The sequence below is a fragment of the Ranitomeya variabilis genome, chromosome 4 (genome assembly GCF_051348905.1).
Source record: "Ranitomeya variabilis isolate aRanVar5 chromosome 4, aRanVar5.hap1, whole genome shotgun sequence".
Taxonomy (NCBI): domain Eukaryota; kingdom Metazoa; phylum Chordata; class Amphibia; order Anura; family Dendrobatidae; genus Ranitomeya; species Ranitomeya variabilis.
The window spans coordinates 117,265,775-117,290,889 of NC_135235.1; the positions used below are offsets into that span (position 1 = coordinate 117,265,775).

General features: G+C 45.1%; 1 protein-coding gene across 1 annotated transcript in view; it reads left to right on the plus strand.

Moving 5' to 3' along the window:
* LOC143770014 (uncharacterized) overlaps positions 1-19,964 on the plus strand; it is a 59,244-nt gene extending 39,280 nt beyond the window's left edge. The window contains exons 7-12 of the mRNA XM_077259166.1: positions 643-717; positions 1,611-1,700; positions 5,852-5,911; positions 7,883-7,912; positions 11,955-11,995; positions 19,605-19,964. Coding sequence (XP_077115281.1) covers positions 643-717; positions 1,611-1,700; positions 5,852-5,911; positions 7,883-7,912; positions 11,955-11,991 — 292 coding nt within the window. The 3' untranslated portion in view covers positions 11,992-11,995; positions 19,605-19,964. The remainder of the gene's footprint in view (positions 1-642; positions 718-1,610; positions 1,701-5,851; positions 5,912-7,882; positions 7,913-11,954; positions 11,996-19,604) is intronic.
* Positions 19,965-25,115: the final 5,151 nt, after the last annotated feature.

Genomic DNA, 25,115 nt, shown 5'->3' on the forward strand with positions numbered 1-25,115 from the left:
TTTAAGTATTTTTAACTACTAAATTCTAAAAAATCCCTTATAAGTTTGGTATCACCGTTCTCTAACTGAGAATAACTAACAGAATAATACTGCCGGGACGTTTTTACCAAATAATGAACGCTGTAATTGCATTTTATTCACCATTTTACCACTTTTGGATGTTTTTTCCCTCGTTTTTCAGTACATTATACGGTAACGTAAATGGTGTCAGTCAGAACTACAACTCGATCTGCAAAAAATCAAGTCCTCAAATAACTATATATACCAAAAAATAACAGGATATGGCTCTGGGAGGAAGGGGGGTAAAATATGAAGGCTCCAAAATGGAAAATGTCCCAGTTATTAAAGCAATAAATAAATCTGAGATAGACGAATATCAGAAGTAACTAATATGGGCAGTTGGACCACAAGGTCTATGTATGCGGCCAGCCTTCTAGGTATAGTCTGTCCTATACAGTGAGCGCCCTCTAGTGGTAGCTCCATGGAGACTGAATTGTAGCATTTGTGTGATGTAGATGGAAAATGTTGGCAAAGTATTTGGGATGGAGGCCAAGGGGTGGGGTTTGTTCACTAATGCTCTTCAAATTTCTGATATTAATACATTTAAATATGACATGATGATATATGTTCCATGTACAACAGGGAGGACAATAAGCAGATGGTGGAAAATGAAATAGAAGATCTGTGCAAAGAACTGGATACAATAGAGGAGACATTGTAAGTGATGATATTAAACCTGTCTGCAGACCTATATCTGTCTACGCTGTCAGTGTGTGAAAGTCATTTCCCAGATTAGTAGGTTTATAGGACACATGAATTAGACGAATTCTATTTGTCTGTTTAAATTGGGTCCCGGGAAAAATAAAACATGACCCAGCATTTATATGGCTCCTATAGAAAGACTCTGGTTATATTTATAAGTATGTATATTTTATATAGCATACCTCCTGTCTAGGATCCTCCGCGGCCTTAGGTGCATTTTAACCCCATAATGAGGTAGTTAGTTTTAACGTTAATAACAAATTACATTTTTTAATCGAACAAAAACTGGATCAGTTATATTTAGAAAAAAAATAAGACCCCAATACATCAAGACCACTGATTTTCTATCCGATCTTGACTCTTCATAAATCAGGAGCGTCTGAAGAGTGGCGTGGACCCCTGTGCACAACGCCAGAAATCTTACTCCTGTCTGTCCGTCCTGTCACAGCTCTGCCCATTTTGGCATAGCTGGAAGAAACTGATGTGAAAATGGCAGAAGTCACAACATTTTTGCACAACTCCAAGTTGTTCCAGTTAAAAGTAATTTAAGCCAGAATTCTGGTTAAGTTACTTTGATAAATTCGGGCCCTAAACTGTATAAAAAGCTAAAAAGTCCAGTAAAAAAACAGTCTAATTAACCCTCCATCATCTTGAGCTGATGAAAGAAGCTGCACGGAGATAAGCTGCTATTAGATAGTGGCGCCCCCTGCAGTTACCCTACCCCCTGAGTGGTGCGGTCTCTCCAATATGTCACCTTTGTCGGGTCACTGTGGGTCTGAGGTCGCTGTGATACATTCGCTGTTGTGAAATCTTTGTCACTACCTTTCTTTTCCTCACTTCTCCAACAGATGGATCAACAAAATCTGGATGACACCACCAACTTTCAGACCATATAGGATGAAAAAAAGAATCTGGAACCCATCCAATGACTCTATCCAGTACGTATGTGATTTCTGGAAATATAATAGTGTATGACCAGCCTGATATATTTTGCAAGGTTGTGTTTCTGCTTGACCCAGTGGTGGAGTACAGTACTTGTAGTGATCCTGCTATTTATTGCTCATACTCACTTGTCCATTGCTTTCTAGTTATCTAGTAGTTTTAGCACCACAGATGATCCACCTATTTCTAGAGGCTCAGCTTAGTAATAGCATACCTGGTTCCTCAGGAATTTATATTTAAGGGCCTGCATTGTAAAAAAAACACTTCCAATGGGATGAGATATATAATTCATATGGAATATATACTCTTCTATATCAATCGTTTTGATTCCTTTATTCCAGGGGTGGACAATTGAATTTCCAGAAGGTCCACATGAGAGACCGTTGACTGTTGTGGAGGGTTAAACCAATAGGCTGAAACTAATTCTGCTTTTTATTATTATTTAGGTTCAGCGTTAAGGGAGTCAAAAATCTGCATCTGCTCCATGAAGTGAACAGAGGATGCACAGCATTACTTACAGTTTATGCTGCACATCCTCCATTGTCTTGTCACATCACTCTCAGCTTCCTTCCATCATCGGGGCAGAAGCTAAAAATTGGGAGGAGGGGAATGGTTCACAGCACAGCAGTGTGCAGACTGGACAGCAAACAGCCTGTAGTCCTTTCTGTACTGTATCCCCCTCCTCTTCATGATGTCACCCCCCTACACCATATGTTTCGGACTATAAGACGCATTGGACCATAAGACTTACCTATATGTTTTAGAGGAGCAAAATAGAAAAAAAAATAAAGCAAAAAATGTGGTCAATTCCCATTAATATCCACCATACTGGTATATATATGTCCCCAATCCAGGTATACATGGCCCCCTTTATCCTTATCCTGATCTCTATGGTCCCCTCATCCCCCTCCTGGTCTGCATGGTCCCCTCAAACCTATCCCCATCCTGGTCTGCATGGTCCCCTCATCCCCATCCTGATCTGCACGGCCCCCTCATCCCCATCCTGGTCTGCACGGCCCCCTCATCCCCATCCTGGTCTGCACGGCCCCCTCATCCCCATCCTGGTCTGCACGGCTCCCTCATCCCCATTCTGGTCTGCATGGCCGCCTCATCCCCATCCTGGTCTGTATGGTCCCCTCAAACCCATCCCCATCCTGGTCTGCTCGGCCCCCTCATCCCCATCCTGGTCTGCACGGCCCCCTCATCCCCATCCTAGTCTGCACGGCCCCCTCATCCCCATCCTGGTCTGCACAGCCCCCTCATCCCTGTCCTGGTCTGCAGAACCCCCTCATCCCTATCCTGGTAGGCATGGTCCCCTCATCTCTATTCTGGTATGCATGGCCTCCTCATCCCCATCCTGGTATGCATGGCTCCCTCATACCTATTCTGGTATGCATGGCCTCTTCATCCCCATCCTGGTATGCATGCTTGTAAGCACATCATGGTGGTGACGTTATGCGTCAGCTGCCGGAATACTCACTGCTTCCCGCCTGGGACTATGGGCGTTTGGAGGAGTGAATGTTCATCTTCTTTAATAGCAGGTACAGTGTTGGCCACAGCCGCCGTCTCCTACAAGCTGCCAGACGATGATGTGTGCCCGCTATTTAAAAGAATGAATATTCACTGCTCTCCACTTTCATAGGTGTGGGGAGCATTGAATATTCACTTTGTTTAATAGCAGTCACACGTAATCGCCCGGCAGCTGCAAAAGCCATTGGCTGCAGCTAGTGTGCCCGCTATTAAAGATCAATGAATATTCATTGCTCCCCACGCCTATGAAAGTGGACAGCAGTGAATATTCATTCTCTTTAGTAGCTGGCACACCTGATAGCCCAGCTGCTGCAGGAGCCAGCCTCTGCGGCTAACACTGTGCCTGCTGTTAAAAATAAATGAATATTCACTTCTCCCCACTCCCATAGTCCCTCCCACCTCTCAGCTCCAGCTTCAGTGCATAGAAGTGGACAGGACTATGGTCGTGGTGATCAGGGGTTAGCCGCAGCTGCCGGCTCTTGACACCTGTCACCCGCTTGTCCGCCGCTGAAACTCTCCCACCTCCCCATCCACAGCAGGTACATCCAGACTATAATACGCACCCCCATTTTCCTCCAAATTTTTGGAGGAAAAAAGTGTCTCTTATAGTCTGAAAAATACGGTACACATACAGTACATACATAGTGTGTGTATATGTCTAGACTATATCGTGTATATCTAATGTATATATGTGGGATGTGTAAATATATATATATATACTTACCTTGTAATGTCTTCACATCCTGTTCCATACAGATGTGTCCGGATCCCAGAATTCCAAGCGGCGGAAGTTCTCCGACCTCCATATTGGGAGACCCAAGTGATGGGTGTCTCAATATGGAAACTGCTAGTGGTACCAGCCTCTTGGACGATACCACCAGCAGGACACCATCACACCATCGCACCACACACACACACACACACACACACACACACACACACACACACACACACACACACACACACACACACACACTGTACATGCTGTACGCACCACACACACACTGTTTACGCTGTACGCACCACACAGACGCACACACACACACACTGTATACGCCGTACGCACCACACACACTGTATACGCCACCGGGATCAGCCGAATGATTCACTGACCGCCGCCATCTTTGTACAGCACAGTGGTAAAGAGAGAGAGAGCAGACTAGGGGGAGATCACATGGGGTACAGAGGTCAAAGAAAAGATGACATGAGAGGAAGACAGCAGATGGGGGGAGAGGGAAAGCGCACAGGGGTGAGAGAGAGACAGAGCACAGGGGGGAGACAGCTCAAACGGGGCAGCACTTGAGGGGAGAACACAGCACAGGAATGAGAGAGACAGCAGACAAGGGGGATAGCACATGGGGTAGACAGGTCAAAGAAGAGAGCACAGATGAGAGAAGTCAGCACATGGGGAAAGAGAGAGTGGATAGGTGGGTGAGCACATGGGGGGAGAGGTTCTCAAAGCTGCAAAGCCTGCCCCCATCGTGACATTACTACCCTCCCAATGCAATAGTGTCGGGCCTCCATCTAGTATATATATACATATATATATATATATATATATATATATATATATATATATATATATATATATATATATATATATATATATATATATATATACACTCACCGGCCACTTTATTAGGTACACCATGCTAGTAACGGGTTGGACCCCCTTTTGCCTTCCGAACTGCCTCAATTCTTCGTGGCATAGATTCAACAAGGTGCTGGAAGCATTCCTCAGAGATTTTGGTCCATATTGACATGATGGCATCACACAGTTGCCGCAGATTTGTCGGCTGCACATCCCAAAGATGCTCCATACAAGGCAGGATGGATCCATGCTTTCATGTTGTTTACGCCAAATTCTGACCCTACCATCCGAATGTCGCAGCAGAAATCGAGACTCATCAGACCAAGCAACGTTTTTCCAATCTTCTACTGTCCAATTTCGATGAGCTTGTACAAATTGTAGCCTCAGTTTCCTGTTCTTAGCTGAAAGGAGTGGTACCCGGTGTGGTCTTCTGCTGCTGTAGCCCATCTGCCTCAAAGTTCGACGCACTGTGCGTTCAGAGATGCTCTTAGGCCTACCTTGGTTGTAACGGGTGGCGATTTGAGTCACTGTTGCCTTTCTATCAGCTCGAACCAGTCTGCCCATTCTCCTCTGACCTCTGGCATCAACAAGGCATTTCCGCCCACAGAACTGCCGCTCACTGGATTTTTTTTCTTTTTCGGACCATTCTCTGTAAACCCTAGAGATGGTTGTGCGTGAAAATCCCAGTAGATCAGCAGTTTCTGAAATACTCAGACCAGCCCTTCTGGCACCAACAACCATGCCACGTTCAAAGGCACTCAAATCACCTTTCTTCCCCATACTGATGCTCGGTTTGAACTGCAGGAGATTGTCTTGACCATGTCTACATGCCTAAATGCACTGAGTTGCCGCCATGTGATTGGCTGATTAGAAATTAAGTGTTAACAAGAAGTTGGACAGGTGTACCTAATAAAGTGGCCGGTGAGTGTATATAGTGTATTGTACAGTACATAGTTAAAATCAATCATTAGTCTCAATGAAGCTCTCGCTTAACATACAGGATGATATCTGTTTCTTGTACTCTAGGACAGAGATTTGCAAACGGAAAATGGAGGAAGACACCAGGAAAGAGAACATCACAGTTATGTAAGTGCAGATATTTTCTGTTAATATAAGGAAATATATTTGTTCTTATAAGAGAAACAGTAGTTGCCAACATCATTTATCCTCATCCTTTCCATAACTCATGCCAGTCACATTTATATGGTTTTCGTATATAAAAAAAAATTGGGCCAAATGTGGGAAATGGCACAAGGATAGTGTAATCACTGAAGCGGTCACATAGGTAGTCACTAACGTCATTGCTACCTTACAGGATTTATCATGTGAGCAGTGGTTCTTTTTATTTTACACTATTTTCTCTATTTTGGTCCATTATACAAATCCTCCTGAGAATGTCACTGTTTCAAAAGTCTCATATTTGCTTATGAGTAGGGATGAGCGGACCCGTGGAAGTTCGGGTTTATCAGGTTTGGCCAAACATAAGTCCAAAGTTCAGTTCAGGAACCAAAATTTGACCCCAGACCCAAACTTTGAGGCTGTAAAATGGATGTAAAATGTTTGTAGTAAGGGTGGGGGGGGCTAAAAAAGGAAGTACAATTGCTCTGCAAACAATTATGGATAGGAAAATGACTGTGATAGTCCGACGCACCACATGACCTGGCCTGACAGTGTAAAATTAATTACATTATTTAAAAAAAACTGAAGTGCAGTTCCCCCTATTTTTGATAATCAGCAAAGGGAAATCAGACAGCTGTGAGTTGGTCTTATTATTCTGGGAAGAGGCCAATATCCATGACCTTTCCCAGCCTATTAATATCATCCTCCAGCTGTCTGTTTTGCCTTAGCTGGTTATTAAAAATAGGGTGGGGAACCCCATATAATTTTCTTATGGTCCCCCCATTTTTAATAACAAGCTAAGGGGGAAAAAAAAAACAGCTGGGGCTGATACTAATAAGCAGGGAAGGGCCATGGCCCGTTATCAGCAAAATAAGACCAGCTGACAGCTGTCTGCTTTCCCTTAACTGGTTATTAAAAATAGGGGGAATGGCACATCAGTTTTTTTTAAATTAATTATTTATTTTTCTATACTGTCAGGTTATCTCATGGTGCGCCGGCCAATCACAGTCATGTCATTACTTGGCATGGCTATGATGAGGCCAGAAGTGTCCACAGCCTTAGGCCAGTCTCACACGTCCAGATAATTCCGGTACCGGAAAAATCGGTACCGGAGTTATCTGTGTCCGTGTGTCCGTGAGCTCACGTGGCACATCAGTGTGGCATACGTGCGGCAGCCGTGTGCCGCCCGTGTGCCGACTGAGTACCACACAGACCGTGCAGGAGACAGCGCTACAGTAAGCGTTGTCCCCCCAGCGTGTGGTGCTGAAGCCGCCATTCATTCCTTCTCTCCAGCAGTGTTCGCTGGAGAGAAGGAATGAAAAATCAATGTTTTTTATTATTTTTATGGTTAAAATAAAGTTACTGGTTACATCCCGCCTCCCACCCCCTATGCGCCCACCCTCTGGCATTAAAATACTCACCAGCTTCCTCGATGCTTCCTCTCAGCGCTGCAGCTTGTCACAGCATAGTGGATGGGATTTTATGAAATGCCATCTCCACTATGCGTGCAGGGACGCCTCCGACTTCGGACATGCTCCGGACATGCGGCACCTCTTTCCAGACCACAGCATTTCTATTTATCTTGTGGAGATGCTCCGTTTCCGCAAGATAAAGTCACCCATACAATGTATAGGATACAGTGATTCCACATGGTTCAATGAACATATGCGGAATCACCGTGCGTACAAAAGCTGGCAGCGCTTTGGACGGAGCGGACATGTGCTGCGTCCAAAGCGCTGCCAATACTGACTGTGGAAACATACCCTAAAGTATATCTGTGTGCCTGGTATCCATTATTCTTTTCTCTTTCTGATATATATATCTCACAATGAGACACAGCTCCTCTGATAGGCAAGACTTCATTATAGAATCTTGCAGGCTCAGACAGTTTTCTGTGATTATCTGGACTCCTATTTATTTGATTTTATTTCTTTGCAGAAGAACAAGCAGTGAGAAGCGTCCATCAAGGTACATGCAAGTGTTGGAACGACTGTAGTCGCCCCATGTAACAGGCACTTTAGTTATTACTGTATATATGAGTCAGTGACGATCTGCAGATCTTTCCATTACATCTTTAAGAACATAAGATACATACATAAGAGCTTTACATAACATCATGATAAATCAATACAAATCATTGTATTTTGATAGATTCACTGTAGTTTTTTTAAAAACCATAAATACATAAAAGTGTTGAAAAACTTGTGTAAGTGTTTTAGGAAATGAAATTAAATCATCAGTACTTTCCCCATTGTTTATTGGGCTTTACAGTCCCAGCGTTCACCGTTCAGTATATATTACATGATAACGTTATTCTACAAGCCAAGTACAATTACACTGACAAGACGACTTATTATTTTGTTTTACAAACTAATATTCTCTTCTAAAGCCAAAACATATGTATTTCTTTTAATACAAATATTAATTTAAGACATATACATATACTATATTAACGTCTTTCAGACATCGGGCGTAAATTTACGTCGATGTCAGACTCCCTCCCTTTGATGTGGGCCCCAGTGGTGAGCCCACATCTTTCCCAGCACATGTATGAACAGCTGACATGTGCCTAAAACAGCCGCGGGTGGAATCACGATCCACCTGAGGCTATTAACCCATTAAATGCCTCTGTCAAACTGACAGCGGCATTCAACATGCACTTCCAGCAATTGTGCCGGAAATACGCCCATCGGTGACCCCGTCACATGATCGTGGGTCACCGATGGGTTGGCATGACAACCAGAGGTCTCCTGCAGACCTCTATGTTTCTCATAGCCATATTGCTATGAGCACCGCCTGGTGGTCAGCACTCATAGGAAGTGACCCTTTCGGTTACATTCAGGCGATCTGATCATCGCCTGTATGTAGCAGAGCCGATCGGACAAGTGCAGCTTCTAGTCTCCCATGGAGAGTATTGAAGCATGCAAACAGTAAAAAAAAAGTTTAAAAAAATATAAAAACAATATAAAAGTTCAAATCACTCCCCTTTCCCCCAAAATAAAAAATAAAAAACAATAAAAAAAAAAGTCAAACATACAAATATTTGGTATCACCGAGTTCAGAATCACCCGCTCTATCAATATAATAAAAGAATTAAAAGAATTAACCCAATCGCTAAATGGTATAATGAGAAAAAAATTCAAAACGTCAGAATTACTTTTTTTTTGGTCACCGTAGCATTGCATTAAAATGCAATAATGGACGATCGTATCTATACCAAAATGATATAATTAATAACGTCAGCTCAGCGTGCAAAAAATTAGACCTCACCCAACCTGAGATCACGACAAAAATGGAGACGCTACGGGTATCGGAAAATGGCGCAAATTTTTATTTTTATTTTTTTTACAAATTTTGGATTTTTTTTTCACAGCTTAGATAAAGAAGAACTTCGACATGTTTGTTGTCTTTGAACTCGTAATGACCTGGAGAATCATAATGGCAGGTCAGCTTTAGCATTTAGTGAACATGGTGAAAAAAAACCCCAAAAAACAAGTCTGGGATTGCACTTTTATTGCAATTTCACCGCATTTTCGAATTTGTTTCCCGTTTTCCAGTACATGACATGGTAAAACCAATTATGTTGTTCAAATGTACAACTCGTCCTGCAAATAACAAGTCCTCACATGGCCATATTGCCAGAAAAAAAAAATTATGGATCTGGGAAGAAGGGGAGCAAAAAATGAAAATGCAAAACCAAAAATAACTCTGGTCGTTAAGGGGCTAATACATAAGACATATACTGTATTTTCTGGACTACAAGATGCACTTTTTAGCAAGAAAAAATCATGCTTAAAAAAGTGTGTGTGTCTAAGCCTATTTCACAGGTAATGTATTTGCTGCATTTTTTTGCTGCATTTTTAAATGCAAATTTTAAGCTGCGTTTTACGGCAAAACCTATGAGATTTCAGAAATCTCATGCACACACATTGTTTTTTATTTCCTGAATGAATTGGAAAACTGCTGTGTTTTTTCCAAACTGTAGCATGTCACTTCTTTCACTGTTTTCTTTCGATGTTTTGCCACCCATAGAAAGCAATAAGTAAGTGAAAAATGCAGGTATCAAGTTTTGCTGCGTTTTTGCTGCAAAAACCTAAGGAAGTTGCATCATGTTTTTTCATGATCCATGATCATGGGGGGAGGTACAAGACAAGCAAAGTTTAACCCCTTCCGGACATGACCAATTAACATTTTGGAGTTTTCGTATTTTCCTCCCTAACTTTTTTCTGTCCACATAGACTTATAAGGGTTGTTTTTTGCGGGATGAGTTGCACTCATTTATTTTACCATAAAATGTACTGGAAAACGGGGAAAAAAAATCCAGTTGCAGAGAATGTGCAATTCTCACATTGTTTTTACCACAAACTTTATACTTTGTCATAATAACCCATCGATGTAGAGAGGTGGAATGAATGATGCGATTTTAGCCGGCAAGTGTTAAATTCCGCTTACAGCTGGATTTAAGTGGTTAACAGCCGTGGGTGGAGCACCGCTATCCCACGTCTGTTAGGCCTGTCCCACACGTCCAGATAATTCCGGTACTGGAAAAATCGGTACCGGAGTTATCCGTGTCCGTGTGCTCACGTGGCACATCAGTGTGGCACACGTGCGGCAGCCGTGTGCCGCCCGTGTGCCGACTGGGTACCACACGGACCATGCAGGAGACAGCGCTAGAGATAAGCGCTGTCCCCTGCATCTGGTGCTGAATCTGCCATTCATTTCTTCTCTCCAGCAGCGTTCTGGAGAGAAGATATGAAAAACCTTTTTTTTTTTTTTTTTTGGGGTTTAAAATAAAGATCCCTGTCACCAGCCCCCTCCCACCCCCTGTGCGCCCGCCCGCTAGAAAAAAGTACTCACCCGGCTCCCTCGAAGCGTCCTCTCCGCGCCGCAGGTTCTCCTGTATGAGCGGTCACGTGGTGCCGCCCATTACAGTGATGAATATGCGGCTCCACCTCCCATAGGCGAACGCTGCTGGAGAGAAGAAATGAATGGCGGCTTCAGCACCACACTGGGGGGACAGCTCCTGCACGGCACACGGACTGCACACAGACAGCATCCATGTGCGGTACGTGTTTTACACGGACCCATTGACTTTAATGGGTCCGTGTGATCCGTGCGCTCCCACGAACACTGACATGTCTCTGTGTTTTTCTAATGGACACACGGTCCGTGAAAACACGCTGACATGTGCAGAGACACATTGATTTTAATGTGTCTACGTGAGTCAGTGTCTCCTGTACGTGAGAAAACTGACACCTCACGTACCGGAATCACTGACGTGTGAAACCGGCCTTAGGGTATGTTTCCATGGTCCGTATTAGGCAGGTCTTTGGACGCAGCACATGTCACCTCTATGGGAGGTGGAGCCACATATTCATCACTGTAATGAGCGGTACCACGTGACCGCTCACACAGGACAAGCTGCCAGCGATGAGAGGAGGCATCGCGGGAGCTGGGGGAGTATTTCTCTTCAAGCGGGCGGGTGCGCGGGGGGTGGGGAGGGGTAGGACGCGGGAGGTGACCCCAAACTTTATTTAACATAAAAAAACTTGATCTTTCATCCCTTCTCTCCTGCAAGCGCTGCTTTCAGCCGAGCAGGACAGAAGGGATGAATGCTGGCTTCAGCACCACACGCAGGGGACAGCGCTATGTAGCACTGTCTCTCCTGCGGCGGTACGTGCACACAGAGGAGAGTGCACACTGTTCTCCGTGTGCACGTGTGCGGGACGCTTTGCGGACCATGCTGCCGGAGAAAAACGGACATGTCTCCGTGTTTTGCACACGGACACACGGTCCGTGAAAACACGCAGGCATGTGCATAGACCCATTCATTTGAATGGGTCTACGTGTGTCAGTGTCTCCGGTACGTGAGAAAACTGTCACTACATGTACCGGAGCCACTGACGTGTGAAACCGGCCTCAGCGAGTGTACGCAGTATCAACGTATCTCAGGGAATGGATAATGTCTTTACTTAACACTCATGGTACCTTGTTTCTATTTATTTTTTAGGCTTCGATCCTTCTTCTCCTTCTTCCGGAAAAACTAAAACAGTGAGTATACAAGATCCTTTGCGTACATGTCACCCCAGGTCTCACCGTCATTCTGTAATGTGCTGCCTCCAGCTGTAACAATGAAATTTCCTGTACGCTAAATTTTTACTAACTTATTACCAGCTGGTATAAGTCATGGTAGTCAATATGAAATCCAACAGGTTTTTTTTTTATGTCTGCAGTTATTTGCATTTGGGCATTTAAAATATAATTTGGCAATGGCACAAAACTCCAAATCTGTATAATAAACATTAATATACAGATCAGCCCAACATGAAATTTCTTTTTTTACATCTTTTTGCATCTTTTTATTCTCCTTCGGCCCGTCTGTGTATCCAGCTTAGCAGGGCTGAGCCGACCATCCTATTCTTCCTCAGTTTAATTTCCCAGAAGCACACGCCTTCTCCTTAGTGCTTCAGGCCAGTCCACCATTCATACTCGGCCAAAGAGCCTATGGAAAAATAAAGAGACAACGGGGGGCATGCTCAACTGACAGCATAGGAGCTATGGGATGGCAACATGAGGGGGATTTAAATAGGAGTTGTATTTGCATGCACAAATATATTAATTTTGTGCATACATATTATGATTTGGGGCGTGCCCTTTTAAGTGAACGGTTATTAAAACATAAATATCTTTACAGTGAATGCAGATACCAATGACCACATAATTTTAAACACATTTCCTTAATTTTTTCTGCAAAATTGTGCAGCACTAAGCCTAATAAACTAAGAAATAAAGAGACAACAGGGGGCATGCTCAACTGACAGCATAGGAGGTATGGGATGGCAACATGAGGGGTATTTACCAAATGGGGGATTTAACTAGGAGTTGTATTTGCATGCACAAATAAATATATTAATTTTGTGCATAAATACAGTGGGGTAAAAAAGTATTTAGTCAGCCACCAATTGTGTAAGTTGTCCCACTTAAAAAGATGAGAGAGACCTGTAATTGATATCATAGTTAGTCCACCACTATGAGAGTCAAAATTGAGAAAACATATCCAGAAAATCACCTTGTCTGATTTGGCAAGATTTATTTTGCAAATTATGTTGGAAAATAAGTATTGAGTCACCTAAAAACATGCAAGATTTCTGGCTCTCAGAGACCTGTAACTTCTTCTTTAAGAGGCTCCTCTGTCCTTCACTCATTACCTGTAATAGTTGCACCTGTTTGAACTTATCAGTATAAAGGACAACTGTCCACAACCTCAAACAGTCACACACCAAACTCCACTATGGTGAAGACCAAAGAGCTGTTGAAGGACACCAGAAACAACATTGTAGCCCTGCACCAGGCTGGGAAGACTGAATCTGTAATAGGCAAGCAGCGTGGTGTGATGAAATCAACTGTGGAAGCAATAATAAGAAAATGGAAGACATACAAGACCACTGATAAGCTCCCTCGATCTGGGGCTCCACGCAAGATCTCACCCCGTGGGGTCAAAATGATCACAAGAACGGTGAGCAAAAATCCTAGAACCACACAGGGCGACCTAGTGAATGACCTGCATAGAGCTGGGACCACCGTTACAAAGGCTACCATCAGTAACACACTATACCGCCAGGGACTCAGATCCTGTAGTGCCAGATATATCACCGTGATTAAGCCAGTACATGTCCGGGTCCTTCTGTAGTTTGCTGGAGAGCATTTTAATTATCCATAAGAGTATTGGGAGAATGTCATATGGTCTGATGAAACCAAAGTAGAACTGTTTGGTAGAAACAAAACTCGTCATGTTTGGAGGAGGTAGAATACTGAGTTGCATCCAAAGAACACCATACCTACTGTGAAGCATGGGGGTGGAAACATCATGCTTTGGGGCTGTTTCTCTGCCAAGGGACCAGGACGACTGATCCATGTACATGAAAGAATGAATGGTGTCATGTATCATGAGATTTTGAGTGCAAACCTCCTTCTATCAGTAAGGGCATTGAAGATGAAATGTGGATGGGTCTTTCAGCAGGATAATGATCCCAAGCACACCGCCATGGCAACAAAGGAGTAGCTTTGTAAGAAGCATATGAAGGTCCTGGAGTGGCCTAACCAGTCTCCAGATCTCAACACCATAGAAAACGTTTGGAGGGAGTTGAAAGTCCGTGTTGCCCAGCGACAGGTCCAAAACATCCTGCTCTAGAGGAGATCTGCATAAAGGAATGTGCCAACATACCACCAACATTGTGCGCCAACCTTGTGAAGACTTACAGAAAACGTTTGACCTCTCATTGCCAGCAAAGGATATATAACAAAATATTGAGATGAACTTTTGCTCATGAACAAATACTTATTTTCCACCATAATTTGCAAAATAAATCTTGTCAAATCAGACGAGATGATTTTCTGGATTTGGTTTCTCATTTTGACTCTCATAGTTGTGGTCTACCTATGATGTCAGCTACAGGCCTCTTTCATCTTTGTAAGTGGGAGAACTTGCACAATTGGTAGCTAGCTAAATACTTTTCCCCCCACTGTATTAAGATTTAGGGAGTGCCCTTTTAAGTGAATGGTTATTAAAACAAATATTTTTACAGTGAATGCAGATACCAATGACCACATAATTTTAAACACATTTCCTTAATTTTTTATGTAAAATCGTGCAGCTCTAAGCCAACACATGCAGGAATGGTTTCAGCATTAAATTACATCCTTGTAGTTCTAATGAATTACGTAGTGAATAATTGATTCATTCTTAACCAGGATGGTTAAATGTTAAAAAACATAAACATGTAGCTTGTCTGTTACAGGGGTTGTCCTGTCATGTCACAAGATACTGATATTAAGCATAGGCAATCAATAGCAGATTAGTCTATGGGGGTCCAACACCCAGCACCACCACTGATCCACTATTATAAGCTCCGGCTTAACCCCTTCATTTCGGTTTTGCATTTTCGTTTTTTGCTCTCCTTCTTTCTAGAGCCATAACTTTTTTATTTTTCCGTCAATATGGCCATGTAGGACGAGTTGTACTTTTGAACAACATCATTGGTTTTAGCATGTCGTGTACTCGAAAATGGGGAAAAAAAATCTAATTGAAGTGAAATTGCAAAAAAAGTGCAATCCCAGACTTGTTTTTTGGGGGTTTTCACCATGTTCACTAAATGCTAAAGCTGACCTGGCATTATGATTCTCCAGGTCATTACGAGTTCAAAGACAACAAACATGTCTAAGTTCTTCTTTATCTAAGTTGTGAAAAAAAAATCCAAAATTTGTAAAAAAAAATAAAAATAAAAAATTGCGCCATTTTCCGATACCCGTAGCGTCTCCATTTTTCGTGATCTCAGGTTGGGTGAGGTCTAATTTTTTGCACGCTGAGCTGATGTTATTAATGATATCATTTTGGTATAGATACGATCCTATGATTGTCCATTATTGCATTTTAATGCAATGCTGCGGTGACCAAAAAAAAAGTAATTCTGACGTTTTGAATTTTTTTCTCATTATACCATTTAGTGATTGGGTTAATTCTTTTATTATATTGATAGAGCGGGTGATTCTGAACTCGGTGATACCATATATTTGTATGTTTGACTTTTTTTATTTGGCTTTTTTGCTAGGTTCACTAAATGCTAAAACTGACCTGTCATTATGATTCTCCAGGTCATTATGAGTTCAAAGACGCCTAACATGACTAGGTTCTTTTTTTATCTAAGTGGTGAAAAAATTTTCCAAAGCTTGCTAAAAAAATAAAAAATTGTGCCATTTTCCGATACCTGTAGCTTCTCCATTTTTCTTGATCTCGGGTTGGATGAGGGCTTACTTTTTGTGCGCCGAGCTGATATTTTAATGATGCCACTTTTGTGCAGATACGTACTTTTGATTGCCCGTTATTGCATTTTAATGCAATGTTGCGGCAACCAAAAAAACGCAATACTGGCGTCTCAATTTTTTTCCTCGCTACACCATTTTCTGATCAGATTAATCCTTTTTTTATTGATAAATCGGGTGAGTATGAATGTGGTGATACCAAATATGTGTAAGTTTTTTTTTTTAATTGTTTTATTTTGAATGGGACGAAACGGGGGTGATTTAAACTTTTATATTTTTTTATATTTTTTAAAACTATTTTTCTTTAAGTTTTGGCATGCTTCAATAGCCTCTATGGGAGGCTAGAAGCTGCCACAACTTGATCAGCTCTGCTACATAGACGTGATGCTCAGATTGCCTCTATGTAGCAGAGTTGCAGGCTTGCTATGAGCGCCGAACACAGGGTGGTGCTCATAGCAATCCGGCATCAACAACCATAGAGGTCTCAAGGAGACCTCTGGTCGTTATGCCGACGAACCGATGACCCCCGATCACATGACAGGAGTCAGTGGTGCGCATATTTCCGGCCAGATGGCCGGAAGCGCGCTTTAAATGCTGCTGTCAGAGTTTGACTAGTTAATAGGCGCGGCTGGTTTGCGAGTCCACCCGTGCCTATTGCGGGCACGTCAGCTGTTCAAAACAGCTGACATGTCCCGGCTTTGATGCAGACTCACCACCAGAGCCCACATCAAAGCGGGGGTACTGCCATTGGACGTACTATCCTGTCCAATGGCAGTAAGGGGTTAATATAAACAGAGTTCCAATATGTCGTTCCAGTCACTGTATATAGGTCATCACCAGACAATGCAGATCAGGTCCTAGAATAGCTTATAACTAGTGTTGAGCGATACCGTCCGATACCGTCCGATACTTGAAAGTATCGGTATCGGAAAGTATCGGCCGATACCGGCAAAGTATCGGATCCGATACCGATACCCGATACCAATACAAGTCAATGGGACTCAAGTATCGGACGGTATTCCTGATGGTTCTCAGGGTCTGAAGGAGAGGAAACTCTCCTTCAGGCCCTGGGATCCATATTAATGTGTAAAAGAAAGAATTAAAATAAAAAATATTGCTATACTCACCTCTCCGACGCAGCCTGCACCTTACCGAGGGAAGCGGCAGCGTTCTTTGTTTAAAATTCGCGCTTTTCTTTCCTTTACGTGAAGTCCCGGCTTGTGATTGGTTGCGTCGCAGTCACATGGGCGACGCAACCAATCACAGCAAGCCGTGACGTAATTTCAGGTCCTTAAGGATTTTAAAATTACGTCCCGGCTTTGTGATTGGTTGCGTCGCAGTCACATGGGCGACGCAACCAATCACAAGCCGTGACGTCACGGGAGGCTGGACACGCGCGCATTTTAAAATGCGCGCTTGTCCAGCCTCCCGGCTTGTGATTGGTTGACCGCGACGCAACCAATCACAAGCCGGGACGTCACGGGAGGCTGGACAAGCGCGCATTTTAAAATGCGCGCGTGTCCAGCCTCCCGGCTTGTGATTGGTTGACCGCGACGCAACCAATCACAAGCCGGGACGTCACGGGAGGCTGGACAAGCGCGCATTTTAAAATGCGCGCGTGTCCAGCCTCCCGTGACGTCACGGCTTGTGATTGGTTGCGTCGCCCATGTGACTGCGACGCAACCAATCACAAAGCCGGGATGTAATTTTAAAATCCTTAAGGACCTGAAATTACGTCACGGCTTGCTGTGATTGGTTGCGTCGCCCATGTGACTGCGACGCAACCAATCACAAGCCGGGACTTCACGTAAAGGAAAGAAAAGCGCGAATTTTAAACAAAGAACGCTGCCGCTTCCCTCGGTAAGGTGCAGGCTGCGTCGGAGAGGTGAGTATAGCAATATTTTTTATTTTAATTCTCTCTTTTACACATTTTTACATTAATGTTGTTTCGATACCGATACCCGATACCACAAAAGTATCGGATCTCGGTATCGGAATTCCGATACAGCAAATATCGGCCGATACCCGATACTTGCGGTATCGGAATGCTCAACACTACTTATAACAGCTGATCTTTTGGGAATACAGTATATCACAAAAGTGAGTAAATATTTTATTGCATCTTTTCATAGGGCAGCACTGAAGAAGTGACACTTTGATACAATGTACTGTAGTCAGTGTACAGCTTGTGTAACAGTGTCATTTCGGTGCGCCCTCTAAATAACTCAACACACAGCCATTCATTTCTAAACTGTTGGCAACAATAGTGAGTACACCTCTATGTGAAAATGGCCAAATTGTGCCCAATGTGTCAATATTTTGTGTTGCCATTATTTTCAAGCACTGCCTTTACTCTCTTGGGCATGGAGTTCACTAGAGCTTCACAGGTTGTGGCTGCCGTCACACTAGCAGTATTTGGTCAGTATTTTACATCAGTATTTGTAAGCCAAAACCAGGAGTGGAAAAATTAGAGGAAAAGTATAATAGAAACATATTCACCACTTCTGCATTTATCACCCACTCCTGGTTTTGGCTTACAAATACTGATGTAAAATACTGACCAAATCCTGCTAGTGTGACGCCAGCCTGTCACTGGAATCCTCTTCCACTCCTCCATGACGACATAACGGAGCAGGTGGATGTTGGAGACCTTGCGCTCCTCCACCTTCCATTTGAAGATGCCACACAGATGTTCAATAGGGTTTTGGTCTGGTGACATGCTTGGCTAGTCCAGCTCCTTTACCCTCAGTTTCTTTAGCAAGGCAGTGGTCATGTTAGAGGTGTGTTTGGGGTCATTATCATGTTGAAATACTGCCCTGCGGCCCAGTTTCCGAAGAGAGGGGATCATGTACTGTGACATACTGAAGCAGACCATGTTGGCATTCATGGTTCCCTCAATGAACTGTAGCTGCCCACAGCTGACAGCATTCATGCAGCCCCAAACCATGACACTCCCACCACTATGCTTGACTGTAGGTAAGGCACACTTGTCTTTGTACTCCTCACCTGGTTGCTACCACACTCACACACACACACACACACACACACACACACACACACACACACACACACACACACACACACTTGACACCATCTGAACCAAATATGTTTATCATGGTCTCGGCCCGCAGGACTTAGTTCCAGTAATCCATGTTCTTAATGCTGACAACCTCTGGATATGACTTTGAGCACGTGTACTCAACTTGTTTGGTCAACTATGGTGAGGACAGTTGTGAGTGGAACCTGTCTTGTTAAACTGCTGTATGGTTTTGCCCACGATGCTGCAGCTCAGTTTCGGGGTGTTGGCAGGCAATCTTCTTACAACCTAGGCCATCTTTATGTAGAGCAGCAATTATTTTTTTTCTTTTTTTACAGTTCCTCAGAGAGTTCTTTGCTCTGAGGAGCCATGTTGAATTTCTATTTACCAGTATGAGAGAGTGTGCGAGCGATAACACCAAATTTAACCCACCTGCTCCCCATTCACACCTGAGATATTATAACCAATGAATCATGTGAAACTGGGGAGGGAAAATACTAAGTTGGGCACAACTTAGCCATTTCACTTAGGGGCGTACTCAGTTTTGTTGACAGCGATTTATAGATTAATGGCTGCATATTGAGTTTTGTAGATGAAATACCCCATTTATACAAGCTGTACACTGACTATTTTACTCTGAAGATGTGACACTTTGATACAGTGTTGTCCCATGAAAAAGTATTTACAAAAATGTGAGGGGTGTACTCACTTTTGTGATATACTGTAGGTCCTGAGGATAGCGCATCAATATCTTGTAGCTGGAATGCGCTTTAAAATTGTTTGTTATATCTCCACTCTATATAGGAAAAATCCGATACCGCCTGGCACCACCTGATACCACTTGATACCACCTGGCACCACCTGATACCACCTGGCAAACCTGATACCACCTGACACCACCTGAATGATACCACCTGGCAAACCTGATACCACCTGACACCACCTGATACCACCTGGCAAATCTGATACCACCTGGCACCACCTGGCAAACCTGATACCACCTGGCAAACCTGATACCACCTGGCAAACCCGATACCACTTGATACCATCTGGCAAACCTGATACCACCTGGCAAAGCTGATACCACCTGGCAAAACCCAATACCACCTGATACCACCTGGCAAACCTGATACCACCTGGCAAACCTGATACCACCTGGCACCACCTGATACCACCTGGCAAACCTGATACCACCTGGCACCACCTGAATGATACCACCTGGCAAACCTGATACCACCTGACACCACCTGATACCACCTGGCAAATCTGATACCACCTGGCACCACCTGGCAAACCTGATACCACCTGGCAAACCCGATACCACTTGATACCATCTGGCAAACCTGATACCACCTGGCAAAGCTGATACCACCTGGCAAAACCCAATACCACCCGATACCACCTGGCAAACCTGATACCACCTGGCAAACCTGATACCACCTGGCACCACCTGATACCACCTGGCAAATCTGATACCACCTGGCACCACCTGGCAAACCTGATACCACCTGGCAAATCTGATACCACCTGGCACCACCTGGCAAACCTGATACCACCTGGCAAGCCTGATACCACCTGATACCACCTGGCAAACCTGATACCACCTGGCACCACCTGATACCACCTGGCAAACCTGATACCACTTGACACCACCTGATACCACCTGACAAACCCGATACCACTTGATACCATCTGGCAAACCTGATACCACCTGGCAAAGCTGATACCACCTGGCAAACCCAATACCACCCGATACCACCTGGCAAACCTGATACCACCTGGCAAACCTGATACCACCTGGCACCACCTGATACCACCTGGCAAATCTGATACCACCTGGCACCACCTGGCAAACCTGATACCACCTGGCAAACCTGATACCACCTGGCAAACCCGATACCACTTGATAACATCTGGCAAACCTGATACCACCTGGCAAAGCTGATACCACCTGGCAAAACCCAATACCACCCGATACCACCTGGCAAACCTGATACCACCTGGCAAACCTGATACCACCTGGCACCACCTGATACCACCTGGCAAATCTGATACCACCTGGCACCACCTGGCAAACCTATTACCACCTGGCAAATCTGATACCACCTGGCACCACCTGGCAAACCTGATACCACCTGGCAAGCCTGATACCACCTGATACCACCTGGCAAACCTGATACCACCTGGCACCACCTGAAACCACCTGACACCACCTGATACCACCTGGCAAACCTGATACCACCTGGCAAACCCGATACCACTTGATGCCATCTGGCAAACCTGATACCACCTGGCAAAGCTGATACCACCTGGCAAACCCGATACCACCCGATACCACCTGGCAAACCTGATACCACCTGGCAAGCCTGATACCACCTGATACCACCTGGCAAACCTGATACCACCTGGCACCACCTGAAACCACCTGACACCACCTGATACCACCTGGCAAACCCGATACCACTTGATACCATCTGGCAAACCTGATACCACCTGGCAAAGCTGATACCACCTGGCAAACCCGATACCACCCGATACCACCTGGCAAACCTGATACCACCTGGCACCACCTGATACCACCTGGCAAATCTGATACCACCTGGTAAACCTGATACCACCTGGCAAACCTGATACCACCTGATACCACCTGGCAAACCTGATACCACCTGGCAAACCTAATACCACCTGATACCACCTGGCAAACCTGATACCACCTGATACCACCTGGCAAACCTGATACCACCTGGCAAACTTGATACCACCTGGTAAACCTGATACCACCTGGCAAACCTGATACCAACTGATACCACCTGGCAAACCTGATACCACCTGGCAAACCTGATACCACCTGGCAAACCCGATACCACTTGATACCACCTGGCAAACCTGATACCACCTGGCAAAGCTGATACCACCTTGCAAACCCGATATCACCCGATACCATCTGGCAAACCTGATACCACCTGGCAAACCTGATACCACCTGGCACCACCTGATACCACCTGGCAAACCTGATACCACCTGGCAAACCTGATACCACCTGGCACCACCTGATACCACCTGGCAAACCTGATACCACCTGGCACCACCTGATACCACCTGGCAAACCTGATACCACCTGGCACCACCTGAAACCACCTGGCACCACCTGATACCACCTGGCAAACCTGATACCACCTGATACCACCTGGCAAACCTGATACCACCTGGCAAACTTGATACCACCTGATACCACCTGGCAAAGCTGATACCACCTGGCAAAACCCAATACCACCCGATACCACCTGGCAAACCTGATACCACCTGGCAAACCTGATACCACCTGGCACCACCTGATACCACCTGGCAAATCTGATACCACCTGGCACCACCTGGCAAACCTATTACCACCTGGCAAATCTGATACCACCTGGCACCACCTGGCAAACCTGATACCACCTGGCAAGCCTGATACCACCTGATACCACCTGGCAAACCTGATACCACCTGGCACCACCTGAAACCACCTGACACCACCTGATACCACCTGGCAAACCTGATACCACCTGGCAAACCCGATACCACTTGATGCCATCTGGCAAACCTGATACCACCTGGCAAAGCTGATACCACCTGGCAAACCCGATACCACCCGATACCACCTGGCAAACCTGATACCACCTGGCAAGCCTGATACCACCTGATACCACCTGGCAAACCTGATACCACCTGGCACCACCTGAAACCACCTGACACCACCTGATACCACCTGGCAAACCCGATACCACTTGATACCATCTGGCAAACCTGATACCACCTGGCAAAGCTGATACCACCTGGCAAACCCGATACCACCCGATACCACCTGGCAAACCTGATACCACCTGGCACCACCTGATACCACCTGGCAAATCTGATACCACCTGGTAAACCTGATACCACCTGGCAAACCTGATACCACCTGATACCACCTGGCAAACCTGATACCACCTGGCAAACCTAATACCACCTGATACCACCTGGCAAACCTGATACCACCTGATACCACCTGGCAAACCTGATACCACCTGGCAAACTTGATACCACCTGGTAAACCTGATACCACCTGGCAAACCTGATACCAACTGATACCACCTGGCAAACCTGATACCACCTGGCAAACCTGATACCACCTGGCAAACCCGATACCACTTGATACCACCTGGCAAACCTGATACCACCTGGCAAAGCTGATACCACCTTGCAAACCCGATATCACCCGATACCATCTGGCAAACCTGATACCACCTGGCAAACCTGATACCACCTGGCACCACCTGATACCACCTGGCAAACCTGATACCACCTGGCAAACCTGATACCACCTGGCACCACCTGATACCACCTGGCAAACCTGGTACCACCTGGCACCACCTGATACCACCTGGCAAACCTGATACCACCTGGCACCACCTGAAACCACCTGGCACCACCTGATACCACCTGGCAAACCTGATACCACCTGATACCACCTGGCAAACCTGATACCACCTGGCAAACTTGATACCACCTGATACCACCTGGTAAACCTGATACCACCTGGCAAACCTGATACCAACTGATACCACCTGGCAAACCTGATACCACCTGGCAAACCTGATACCACCTGGCAAACCCGATACCACTTGATACCACCTGGCAAACCTGATACCACCTGGCAAAGCTGATACCACCTTGCAAACCCGATATCACCCGATACCATCTGGCAAACCTGATACCACCTGGCAAACCTGATACCACCTGGCACCACCTGATACCACCTGGCAAACCTGATACCACCTGGCAAACCTGATACCACCTGGCACCACCTGATACCACCTGGCAAACCTGATACCACCTGGCACCACCTGATACCACCTGGCAAACCTGATACCACCTGGCACCACCTGAAACCACCTGGCACCACCTGATACCACCTGGCAAACCTAATACCACCTGATACCACCTGGCAAACCTGATACCACCTGATACCACCTGGCAAACCTGATACCACCTGGCAAACCTAATACCACCTGATACCACCTGGCAAACCTGATACCACCTGGCAAACCTGATACCACCTGATACCTCCTGGCAAACCTGATACCTCCTGGCAAACCTGATACCACCTGGCAAACCTGATACCACCTGATACCACCTGGCACCACCTGGCAAACCTGATACCACCTGATACCACCTGGCAAACCTGATACCACCTGGCACCACCTGATACTACCTGGCAAACCTGATACCACCTGATTCCACCTGGCAAACCTGATACCACCTGATACCACCTGGCAAACTTGATTTTACCTGATACCACCTGATGGCAACCTGATACCAATTATTAAAACGCCAGAATATTTTTTTACAGCTAGTTTGTGCTCTATTGTGATTTTTGACACCTTGAATTTCACTTCATTGCCTACACAGAGTTTGATTACATGCTAATCTCCACACTAGGCAACTCCCTATGCTTTTTTCTAAATTCTCAACCAGAGCTAGCACTGCCAGGCCTAAGTGTCCAGCTCTGCCCTCTGTCCACCCACTGCACAATCATTGGCTGTAAGAGATCAGTGCTGGAGCAGATACTATCATTCATTCCGGCATTGGAACTGACTGAGCAGTGATCCTGTGCTTCCATCTGTGGCAGTGCAGCACCGATCACTACACCTCACACCACCTCACACCACAATGGTGATAGAGCTGTCACATGTCCTCTATTACCCATGGTCATAATGATTGCAATCACAGAGGGTGCAATCGGGTCCATACTGGAGGGGGACCCCACTTCAGCTGTATGTGCGTCCAAGTGTGTTGCAGCGCGGAGACGCACTGGGTCCCTGCACTGCAATATGTACCGCTAATCAGGACAGCAGCTGACATCGGCGTGCACGGCATTGTCGTTGCATGGCAGGAACGTTATCCCACATACACACACTGAGGCAACATGATGTTTGGTCACAACATAGATCAAGCTGCCAAACTTCTCTTTATGCCGCTGTTACAGGGGAGGAGGGTCACATTGCCACTCCTGCAGTGATGTGAGAAGTTCAGATTTATTGTATTTTTCAATCTGCTTGTCGTGGTACCCACCAGGGGATGTGTTGTGAGCCTAATCACTTTATTTCTGCGGCTATGTCATGTAGCAGCATCTTACAACGATTTTATGCCGCACAACCTGTGCCATGACCAAAATCATTGTGTAATCCAGAATCTACATATAATACAGTGTACTGTAAAGCCGAATAAAACGATTTACAGGACTCCATGGTAATCCAATTAGGGTCATGCAAAGTTACACATTCGGTCAAGAAA